The 13,174-nt window shown below is 22.0% G+C and overlaps 1 protein-coding gene across 1 annotated transcript in view; it reads right to left on the minus strand.

Annotated features, from left to right (window-relative positions):
- The window catches only part of LOC129618496 (acetylcholine receptor subunit beta-like 2), a 58,536-nt gene extending 55,624 nt beyond the window's left edge, over nt 1–2,912 (minus strand). The window contains exons 1-2 of the mRNA XM_055533293.1: nt 2,525–2,912; nt 922–1,118 (exon numbers count right to left, since the gene is read on the minus strand). Coding sequence (XP_055389268.1) covers nt 922–1,118; nt 2,525–2,582 — 255 coding nt within the window. The 5' untranslated portion in view covers nt 2,583–2,912. The remainder of the gene's footprint in view (nt 1–921; nt 1,119–2,524) is intronic.
- Nucleotides 2,913–13,174: the final 10,262 nt, after the last annotated feature.

Consider the following 13,174-nt stretch of genomic DNA (forward strand, 5'->3'; position numbering starts at 1 on the left):
TCCTTGACCAGCACCACGTAAATTTTATAATTTTTCTCTATTCACATATATATGAATATGTATGTAGATATGTATATAAAATAAAAATTGAAATCAATTTTTTTTTTTTTTCATTTTAATAAATACTACATAAATATGACAAAAAAAAATTATAAATAAATTTTAGAAATTTCTTAATTACATTAAATTTAATCTTTAATAAAAAAAAAAGAAAATTATGTATGTATACGTGTAATAAAAATATTTGTACATAAAATACACGCGCAGTACTACATATATTTTTCTATATATACTCGTATATGTATATGTATTCATGTATATATATGGTATATATAAAAATTTATTTTATGATACATAATTATAGAATTATGTATAATTTTTATACGGTTATCTTAATACTTATATGCATACATATATACATAAACAATATATTATTTTATGTATATATATATATGTGTATTTACAATATACTTAAAACAATTTAATGGTAGACAACTCTTATATTGTGTTAGGTTAGAGATATTTTCTGTCTACTTTTAAAATATAAATTTGTCACATACTTATGATGTCATATTCCATTTAAATGTCGACATGTAAAATTTTCTCTATATGTATATATTAATCGGTTCTTTTTTTTATTTTTCGTTTTTTTTTTTTTTCAATAATATTTTTCAGAAAGCAAAAAAAATATTCAATATATATATGATTACAGATCAAATATAATTGTAAATGATGAAAAATATTAAGCAAGAAAATAAAATATACAATTTGTTTTTAATTTAGAAGCTTAAAATTTTTGGAAGTCATTCCAATATAATTTAAAATAATCTTATATGTTAATAACTTTGAAATATTTCAATTATGTATAAATTATTTATTAAAAATTATTAAAGATTTTTAAAAGAAAAAAAACAAAATTACCTGTTTAACCCATAGGTTTGTTGTCATAACTTGATTCTTTAAATTAACCTCAATTAATTGAGATAATTTTAAGCCCAAATATACGGTTAGCGTTTCACTATTATTAACAACTGGTCGTATCAATCGATTGTAATTGCTAAGCAAATCATCGTACAATCGTTTCGAATATGGATTTGCCTCAAAATTTGGAACAGGAACTATATATGTATATTAAAAATATTATTATGTATATTTTTTTATGAAAAAAAAAAATAATTGTAGGATATTTTCATTTTAAAATTCAAGTATACATAAAGATTATAAATTACGAAGCAATACTGCTCTTATAAAATAGAAAATAAAATGTGGATCTTTTATCCATATAGGTCAACAACTTTTGACATTATTTTTAAAAATGGAATATCGAAAGAATTTTTATCGAAAGATTTTTGTTTTTTTTTTTCAAATCTTAGAATCAAAATTGAATTTTATAAATTTAATAAATTTCAATTTAATTAAAATAAAAATATAATTAAAGCAACTGTGTATTTGGGATTGTTTTTGAAAAAAAAAATTTATAAGTACTCATTTAAAGTTAAGAATTTCAAATTTCGTACAAATATTGTATTAAGTACATATTATATATGTATGTATATGTGTTGGTATAAAACAAAATTTTCTGAATAAAAATTTACAAAAAAAAAAAATATCAAACAGAAATAATATGAAAAAAAAATTTTACGATGCTCTTTATTATTAAAATGAAGAAAAAAAAGAAAACAACAACACCACTATAATATTAAATAATAAATGACATTAGAGAAACATCGAAATTTTGAAACATGTGACTTTTCTTTTGCATAATTAAAGGCGCCACAAATAGAAGATGAATTTTTAAAATATTGTTGTTATTATTTTTCATAATATTTTTTTAATTTTTTTTTTTGTTTTTGCTTTCATATTCTTGTTGTATTTGTTTTGTGTGTGTGTTTTTTTTTTCTTCTTTTCGGGTATATTAATCAGCTGATTGTAAAAAAGTTGTACTCTAATGGACAGTAGACATAACAAAATTGATGCGCTTGCGCAAAAGTTGGAAAAAAAAAATTCTCCTGAGGGTTCTTTTGATAATATTATTTTGAATTTTTCTTTTTTTCTGTTTTTGTGGGAAATTTCCTTTTTCCCGTAATGACAGTTGCTTTTGTTGTTGTTAGTAGGTAGTACTAAATTGTTTTTGTTAAAAATATTCCCCTACAAAACTTAAAATCAATAATTTCTCATAAAAATTTATATATGTATGTATACATTAATATACTATATATATATACATATATATATATATACATCATTTTTCTTTTTCTTAATTTTAACAAAATTATATCTTTTCTAAATATTATTTTTCTTGTTTTTTTTTTTTTGCTTTTTAAGAAAATGTTCCTTTAATTTTAACAATTACAAATTTTTTTTTTTTTATTTGTAGGCCAAATTAATTTTCATGTTCCTTTCTTTTTTTTTTTAATTTTTTTTTTGAAAATTTTTTATATTCCATATTATTTTCTTTTTTTCTTTGCTGAAGTACCAGAAGACAAGACAAATCACATATCACGAAGCAAAATTGTACACTTACACATTCCATTTACCACATAATTTGTGGTAATTATTAGCAAAAACGTTATTGTAATCATTTCGTTCCAAAAAAAAATTGGTTTTTTTTTTTTGTTGAAAATTAAAACATAGAAAAAAAAAACCCGAAACGAAATTTAAAAAAGGAAAATTAATGAAAAAAAAAATTTAATTTTTTTTTTTTTAATACTAAAAATTTCGCTTTTTTCCTTTTTTTTTGCGATTCCTTAATAATGGTTAAGGACCCATTTTTATAGCACTACTTAATAATCATTTTGAATACATATATACATAGATATATGTATTTAGAAGTTTGTGTGTGTAAATGTACACCACTTAGAAAATTTTCTTTCTTTTCTTTCTATTTTGTGTGTTCGTCTACACAGGGCGGATGATATCTAGAGACTGATTTTGAAAATAGGGAAATTTTTTTATTATAAAAAAAAGAAAACAAAGAACGTAACGAAAAAAAAAAATGAAAGAAGCAATACACATACACGCACATAAAAAACAACTAAGGGAAAAAAAGAAGAATAGAAAATACACACAGTTTTTTGTTTTTTTTTTTTTTTGTGTTTTTCTTAGCTTCATCGTATGCATTACGAACAAACGTTTATTAAGAAAAAAAAAACAGAAAGGAAAAATAATAGCAAAATACACAAGAATATTACTTATAGCATACTTGCAGGAGATGAGATTTTTTTTCTGCCTTTTTTACAATTTTTGTTGTTTTTCATTTTATTTTGTTAATTTTATTTTTTGTTTTTTTTTTGAAAGTTGTAAAATCTTAAAATTTATTCACAAATACAAAGCGTTACCATCGTTTTTAAATATAAGAAAGTTCATTTCATTTTTTATTTCATGGTTCTCTCGAAAATTCATTCAAAAAAATTTTTACTTTGAGGAATAATGTTAGATTGTCGTTTCACCTCCAAAACTTAATAGATTTCTCTTTTGAAATAGTATTCTCATTCAAAACTCCCAATTCCATTCAGTGACATTCTGAATCTCACTGCATTAAATTTCGATTAATAATTGATTAATCGACTTTTTAACAAAAAAAAAATGAAAATTGCATACTTTCAGGGGTCAGTTTAATTTAAACCAAATTTTTGAAAATTTTAATTTCTAATAATTAATTTACAAAAATTTAAGTATAATAAGGTGGTAATACTTTTGTATATATATATTAAAATTTATGTTCGATAATAACTTATGTTTAAAATACATACATACATATATTATCATTTTATTGTTTTATTTTTATTATTATTGTTATCATTATTATTATTCCATTTTAGTTTCTTTCGTTTTTATATTATTTTTTTGAATATTTTCAATTTAACAATTTCTACGAAAACTAAATGAGTCATAATTTTTTTTCCCTTACAAATTTGTTTTAATATACGTTTTCATTTGTCTGTATTCATCTTATATATTTTACATTCGATATAGTTTCCGTTCTTAAAACTTATTTTGAATCTGTAAACTAATTTAAAATAATTGCATTTAATATATTTATTAAGAGAAAAATAATATTATGATTCACAAATTTTTATGAACTTTAATTGAATATTTAAATTTTATTTACATATATAACTAGTCGCCGAAATTTTATATAAAAAGAAATTAAGGTCGCTAGATAAAATTTTCAATAAAAATTTATTTAGTCTTTGATAAAAATTATAAAAATTCTTTTATACTCGTATTATAAAATGACTATACAAGTAAATATTGGGAGATATACTGCCTCGGCGAGATTCCACCTTGACGCAGTGAGGCAACTTGAATAAGACCAGTGAATTCGAGAGCAGTGTCAGCAGGCACTGCAACTGTGATGCCTGGCAGGTCCATAGCGAAATGGTCGAGAGAGAGGTCCGAAACTAAGAGAATCTCAAATTGCGTGAAGTAACAGATAAAACCTATCTCAGCAGTTACTGCCCCACACCTCCAAATTTGGCGGTGTTATACAGTGCCCATTAGATTTTTTGGTAACCGGGATAGTTTACTGACTGCCGCAAACGTAGTCTCTCTGATACCAGGTCACCTCAAAGAGTATTTTGATCTTACTACGGCATGGCTCTACATGACGGGCTACCTTTCAACCAGCTACTACTGGAACGAAAAATTAAGAAGAAACAACAAAAACAACAATAAAAACAAACTACTATCGTTTACAAATCTACAATCTACAATTGGTAGATATTAATCAAATGATACTCAAGAGTATTATGCTAGCGATTACTTGTTTGAAAAGTTGTTCATGGAAAACTGTATTGGAAAGTTGTCACTTGATCATTTACATCTCAAACAATTAGATAATGGTATTGATGTAAAAATATTAGATATTAAATATACTTTTTATTAGTTAACAAAAAATAAAAATTTATCTAAAAAAATAATTGAAATTTGCATACTTATAGGATTTATTCAAAAAAATTTCACAGTCTACATGTTTTTTTATCTCTTTCAAACAGAAACACACTCTTTAATTATAATTATTTCTCTTTAAAAAATTAAATGTAAAAGAATACCATTGGCTTTTTTAGTTGAATTCATCATCAAAGAATATTACGATATACTTTTGTATATTGAAACAAATGAAGCTATATTAATAGGAAAATTTCAACCTTGAATTTAAGGAAATCAATCAAAATGAAAACTTAATGGAAAAATTTCTTATTTTGCAGAAATTACATAAATATCATTCAAAAAATTTTACAATTTTAAAATAGATGAAATCTATAATGTATAATCAATATAAAAAAAAAACTCGATATTAATTTAAATAAAAATAATTACTCATTTTATTTTTTTTTAATATTATTAATTATTAAAGTTTAAATTAAAAATGTAATTAGAAATTAAAGTCCTTATATTTAATTTCCTTAATATACCATAGTATATATCGTGTACCAACCTTGAATAAATAAACGAATAAATTTAATTATTCTATTATATAAGCATTTCTCATATCGTTTTCATCAATATTTCAGGAAATTCATAGTTCATTTTGAAGTAAAGATTTAAAAATTGTATACGCTTATCAAAATTAAAGCAAAAAGCAATTATTCGGCTCAATGTCATAGTAATTCGTCGGAATCTTAATTTCAGTTTGTATGAAAACTTGTGTAAGAGTACCAGTACCGAATCTTTTAACTATGTTATTTTTCTATATCAGAGTCATGCATATTATTAATTAACATTAATATAAATTCTATAGTACAATATCGAGGTATTTGAATATTATATTTTAAAATATTTTTAATATATTCATACTTTTTATGAATATTATAAAGTTTATAAGAATAAAATATATATTTTTCTTTCTGTCTGAATTTATATAAATATTCATAGATGAATAGTTATTGGTTTATAATTTATTTAAGTTTAATTTGAAGTTAAACAAAACTTCTCATTCTATATTTACTATATTAAATATAAAATTTTTATCTATATAATTATATGCTTTATAAATGCTGTATAACTTTTATAGTTTCATCTACATAATGTTAATGTATGTATGTATACCAATATAATAGTAATGGAATTGCTATACATACTTTGGACCAGTATACCCATAATCTACGACAAAAAAAAAAAACTAAAGTATACATAGTAAAGAAAAACAAAGCAAAACAAAAAATAAAAAATAAAATTTTAGGGAAAATTCATAATTTTGATAAGAGAAAATTATAATAATAAAAATTATAAAAGGCAATAAAAAAAAAAAACAATCATCCATGAGTTTCTAAAAATTTTCTTTTATATTCTGAACTTAAGTTAGAAAAATATTCGGACTCCAAGAAAATTTTTTGTAGATTTTGTCAAAAGGAATAATAGTAACAACAAAAATAAAAAGAAAAATAATTTTTTTTTTTTTATTTTTCATACAAAAAAGAGAAGGATATGGAAAATTTTGTGAATCTCTTTAAGAAAAGAAAATATTATTTTCGTAATTTTAAACTACTTATTACAAAAATTGTTGTCATGGTATAATATAATTTTATTTTATTAATTCAATTCTATAAATTCAAATTTCAAAATGAAAATTCTTTTAAATACACACTTACCATTGAAATGTTAAGCTCTGAATTTCTCTGAAGACTCCAAATCAATGTCATACAATATTACAATTTTGAAGCTAAAAAACGAATTAAAGAAATTCTTTACAATATTTTCTTACATACATATAGCTAGTATTTAATATTTTTAAGCATTATTATATGCAATAAGAGTAAAAATTAGCATAGGCTGACAAAATCTTTGAAAATTCTATGAAAATGTTCATATATTTAAAGACGTAGATATTGAGTTCATATATAGTTCTATTCAGTACATATAGAATTTCTTTGAAGTGTTATTAAAATTTATAGAATTTTAAGGTAAGTGGCAATCTTATGCACATTATTTTTTGAATATTTATTATGAACCAAATTTTAATAGTTTTAGCTAGCAAATTAATCTATGCTATAAGAAAATCCAAAATTTATTGATTAAAATCAGTGTAATGTTCATCCTTAAGATTAATTCACTCTTAGTATGTGATTTAAAAATAACCATATAAAAATAATTCGAATCTATGAAAATTTTAAAAGCTACAAACACAAACGAAAAATATATATGAATTTGGAAAAATTTTTATACATGTATTTTTTTTCTTTGTTACCATATCCTTGAGTTTGAATTTAATTTTTCTGTGAATTATCAAGATCTCCGTTTTTAGTAATCAATATTGTACTTGAAGAGTTTGAAAATTATATTTTTCTTCATTACATAGCTTACATATCTTAAAATTAATTTAAATATATTTTAATAAAAATTTTAATATTAATTAAAGTAGCAAGAAAGAAAACTCAACATTTTTTCAAAAATGCTATTTTTATAAATAAATAATAGAATATTCAAGAGCATTCCAATTGCAGAAATTTTTAACACATATTTGTATATAAGAATATTAAATGCATACATTTAAAATGAAACCTTTCAAAAACACTTTTGTATTCTATAATCTTCCATATATGTATGAAACAATAACTTTAAAATCCATAAGAAGTGTATGGTATAAAAATTTGATTCGTAAATCCTCACACCATATCTTGTTTACCCTTGCAATTTTTTTTTTTTGTGTTTACATGTATGTCTCATTTATTTAAGTAGATTGTAGATTGTTAAGGGATACCGAGTGGATCAGAAGTACCCCCCCTAGCCACCGCAGCCATTCGCGACATAATGTAGCCTACACACGACCCCACTTACCATATCCCCACTCCAAGTATGAATTGTATAATTTCAGTACCGGGCAGTTGCAAAGAATTTGCACGACTGTCTCATCACCGCTCCTAAAAAATCTGCACAGGGAGGAATTCGATTTCCCCAGCCTATGCAGGTGATACCTCACCGGGCAGGGCCTCGTAAAAAAATTTGCAATAGAGCGAACCCGGCTACTCTTCATTCCCAACAATTATGCGGTGAACTTCCTCGAGCATAATGGAAGCAAAAATTTCGCATGACGAAACGCCTTCGTCAACCCCAAATCCCCCCCGTGCCAGCCCATCGGCAAGTTCGTTGCCCACCAATTATTTATGTAAAAAATTCGTTTATTAATTTACCATTTTTAAATACAATAACTTATATATAACAATATAACAGATTTTATGAATTTGTATTTAAGAGAAAAATAAGTTATTCAAATTATAGAAAATCGCCAAATTCCTCATATGAATTTTGAAGTTTTCTTAAATTCTTAATTTAAAATTCTTAATAAATTAAAATCACAAATTATTGGTTAAAATATCATAAATTAATTCTTTAAATACTCATAGCAAACTGTATAATTTCTGGAAATTGATTTTACTTCTTGTAAAAGACCATTAGAAAAGTTGTAATTTTAATGTTTCATTTCAAAAAAATGAAAAAAAGAATTAAATCCTATTAAATATATACTTACAAACATATACGTATTAAAATAAATTCAAAACCATTATATTAACATTCATATATATGCACTCATATACTATATATATATACATATATAAAGAGAGAGAATAAACGCATGTAATAAAAGTATACATTATTACTTTTATTTCAATTCCGTTTAATTTTTGAGTAATGTGTAGCGTAAAAGCATTTCTTAATACCATAAGTCCTTATATGTCAATTTTATGTTAAATTATCGGTTCAATGACTATATAAATTAAAAAAAAAAGAAAACTAACAGCTAGACGTAATACAATACAGTTATACTCAGATAATCTGGAAAAAAAAAAACAAATAAGGTATCGATTTTCGACAAGGTTTTGTAAGTAGGAAATTTTCATTAAAATAATTTAATTTAAAATGCAATAATTAATTAACAATTATTTTTAAAAATTTACAATAATATTATAGATTTCTCAAAATGAACAGTAGCGGCATTTCTTCCGAAGGCTTACCATCCTAAGGCAAATACTTTTTATTTTATGGAAAAAAAACTTATTTTATAAATTCAAAATTTTAACTTTCAGAATTTTGTTTACTTAATAGCAAAACTGTAATTTTGATATACATGAAACTGAAATCAATGCTGAAAAAGTTAATGGCTCTCCCACTTTTAACCCAGTCTTCACAATATTTTATAGCAAATTTACAAAATGACGTGCGTCGTACAATTTGTCGTAAATTAAATTTTGATTTCGAAAATATTCTTATTTTTTTTTAACCTTCTCTTTATATTTTATACTCATATGTACATAATTAATATATATGTTCATATATGCATATATATGACTAGCTTTTTTTGTTTTTATTTTTTTATTTTATTTCTTTATATTTACAAGTATATTATTGCAGAAATTAAAGGTAAATTTTTTCTCTTTATCATCTGACAAAAAAGAGAATAAGATCATCGTTATTATTTTTTTTTACCTTTGGGTATATTTTAAAGCCTAACGTCTGCTTTAATATTCTCGTTATATTGATGAGATTATATTAAATCTATTGTGGTTTGAGATCAGAAATTTGAAAAAAGAAACTGTAGATACAACTAAATATTATATAACATTATATACTTATTTTAAGAAATATATATTCATGCACATAGTATATACAGAGCGAATGTACAAGTTGATATTTTATATAAAATTTTAATATTAAATATAAAAATATATGTAAATTATTAAGACGTATATATGCATATGTACATCTTTGTGTGTATATTTGTTCTTGCATATATAGCTTATACAACATATGCATTTTAATATTAATATATTGTATACATATATGGAAGCTAGGATAAACAAACCATGCAAAGAATATTGCATTCGTTTTTATTAAAATTAAAATATCTGATGTGTTCATCACAAGCAAAACTACTCTATTCAGCTATATGATAGAGAAAAAAAAAACATTTTTCAGAATAAATCTTCAGGAATAGTCTAATCTTCTAATAGAGCGAAATCATTTATTTTTGCTCATAAAATTGGGTCAATTTTGCGACAAAATCAAATGAGAAAAAAAAAAGTTTTTTTTTTATTGCAATTATTTCAAAAGCAGACATTTTTGTTTTTTATCATAACTTTTTTATTTATATAATAGACATACTTAAAATATGTGTACAGTTTTGTGTTTTTTTTTTGTTATAGAAAATGTAGTAGACATACATATAAATATGACGTTCTCATTTCATAGTTAATTTAAAAAAAAAAATATGATGCAACTAGGAAAAATAAATTGCATTATCAAGGAATATATGAATTAAAAAAAAAAAATATTCAATTATTTTTTCTTTAACAGGAAATATTCGTGTGTATATAAATAATTTAATTTAATAGGAGTAAATTAAAATTATTTACGTAATAATATTTTAAAGCATCCTTTTTATTAATAAATTCATATTTATATAAAAGTCTAGTTAACTGAAGTTTATTGACTTAAGAATAAATCTTTGTTATTAATATTATGTGAAACTTATTTATTTACGAATAAATTACGATGGAAGAACTGCTGTCTTTCTCTTTCTGTTCGAAATAATTGTATACTTACAATATTAATTTGAAAATTTCATATTTATAGGGAAATATCTTTCAAACTTAATATTATTTAAAGATATATAGTAATTTGTTTTTTATACATACCTAAAATTTTTCGAAAATCCTATCACCGTCATTCACTGTCATAGGACATACATATATAATATTATAACCATATTATATTATAATATAACAATATCATTACAATTGTCGTTCAATATTCTAAAAATTTAATTAAATTTTAAAACCGAAAATATTATATTATTTTATACACATATAATTACAAAGATTACGCTGTTGACCTCAGTCTCTCTCTTTTTTCATTGTGGTTTAATAAATTTACCATTAATTTTTTCTTTATGTAAAGTTAATAAATGATAAAATAGTACGTTACGCATAATTCTTTATCTGCATCAACTAATAGAACATAATTTTTGATGCTATGTAAAAATACCAAAATGACATAGACTCGTAGAAGAATATTATATTAACGAAAGCCCGAAGAACCTTTTCTATTATGAAACCCATTGAATTTCTGAAGATTCACAAAATTTAATACAGGGAATAATGTACAAAAAACAGAATTATAAGTAATCAAAAAAATGATTTTAGAATAATAAAAATCTTAAATTTTTTAAAAATTTTTTTTAAATTTTTCTCATAAGTTGATCAACATTTAATTTGCTAATATAAATTATTCTATATTAACAGTATATTTTGTATATTTTATTTTATTATTGACAATTCATATGTTAAAATACATTTGATTTAAATTCATTGCATTGAAAAATTATTGGTAAGATTTTTATCTTACTAATAAAATATTGTGAACATTTTTATATAATTCTTTTAAATTTATATGAAGCAAGATAATAAACATAGTCATCAAGTTGAAAAATCATAATAATTTCAAAAAATATTTTTTTATTTTGGTATGTTTTCGCTTCATATTTGCTTAAAATAATAATTTAAAATCTTTGAAAAAAAAAAAAAAACAAACGATGAGCTCACACAAATCACTCACTATGCGCTCAGTTAATTTAAGCACACAAAAAAAAAAAATATAATAATAATAAATGTACTTGCACACACACAAACATGTGTATTTTTTAAAAGAGTATACAGAACATATCCTTGAAGTTATAAACTTATAATCACTGCAAAGGATATAGACTACATGAATGTATACAAATACATATAAAAACTTTACGCCATATTTTGAATGAAGAAAACAAAATTTCGAATCATTCGTAAAGAATAAGACAAAATAATGTGTAAATATTAAAAATTTATGTACATACATATACATATACACATTTACGTTTTTTGTATTTTTTCTAATGTTTTTTAATTAATATTACAAATTATATAATAAAAATCCAAACTCATATTTTTTTAAAAAATAAAGTAAATTGCAAAATTTCTTTGAAAAATAAGAATTTATATAATTCTATTAATAACTACGATTGAAATTTTTCTATATTATCGCTCATTTTTGTATTAATTTTATGGGACATTAACGCTAAACAGACTTAATAAACAAAATTAAATTCATTAAATTTTATTTTCAGATATTTACTTTAAGTGCATTACTACAAATAAAAAAGACTAGACAAATAACCAGAGATTTATTAGAAATTTTATTTTGTTATAAAATCTATGTACTATGTCAGTATTTTCAAATCACAAACATAATGCTTTAAAAATTTAGCATACAACCTCTTAGTCGTCTTACATTAGACGTTCCTGGTCTATAATCTAGCAATATTTCGATTGTAAATGTAATGAGTAGTTGATTTATTGTATTATTAGCAATTTTTTTTACAACAGCATGCCGGTTATTATGAAAATTATTAGTCCAAAAGGAAAAAACTTTGTAGTAGAATATGTGACACCGTCTAATTTCCTGTAAAATAAAATAAACTAATTTTTTTTTATAATTGTTATTAATTTTATTTTCAATTAATTTTTTATCATTCAATATTTTTGACTCCTTTTTGAATTGTGTTCTAATAATTTTAAAAATTACAGTAATTATTTTCATATAATTTCCTTTTTTATCGACTTTACTTTTTAAACAACAAAATTTTTTTTTATTAAACGTAATTTTTATAATTTTAATAAAATTTTTAAATTATTGTTTTAAATTTGTTTAGTAAACTTTTAACAAAAATAATTGACAAAAACCAATTTTAAATTTTTTGTTTTGCATAACAAAATTAGGAATTTTTTTGAATTACATATATATTTATATATTAAGTTAATTTTAAAATATAACTTTCAATAAACAATTCTGTGATTGATAAAATATACATAATTGTTTTAAATCATTTTCATTTCTATTCTTTCAGCATATTCTACAGTTTTTCTTTGAGTTTATGCACGAGTACATATTACAAAATTTAATAAATAATGTTGTTAGGTATTCATTCATCGTAAAACTTGATATTTATTCCTTTTCATATTTACTGTTCTAAAAGAAACAAAAAATATCAAAAATGTGAAAAAAAATACATAAATATTTAACTTTTTTAACATATTTTTCAATTGCTTCTTTTGAATATAAATATAATTATTATGTATTTTATTATTTTAAAATAATAATTTAATTTTCATTCAGATTCATTTATAACTTATGATTTAAT

The sequence above is a fragment of the Condylostylus longicornis genome, unplaced genomic scaffold (genome assembly GCF_029603195.1).
Source record: "Condylostylus longicornis isolate FDR11 unplaced genomic scaffold, ASM2960319v2 ptg000008l, whole genome shotgun sequence".
Taxonomy (NCBI): Eukaryota; Metazoa; Arthropoda; class Insecta; order Diptera; family Dolichopodidae; genus Condylostylus; species Condylostylus longicornis.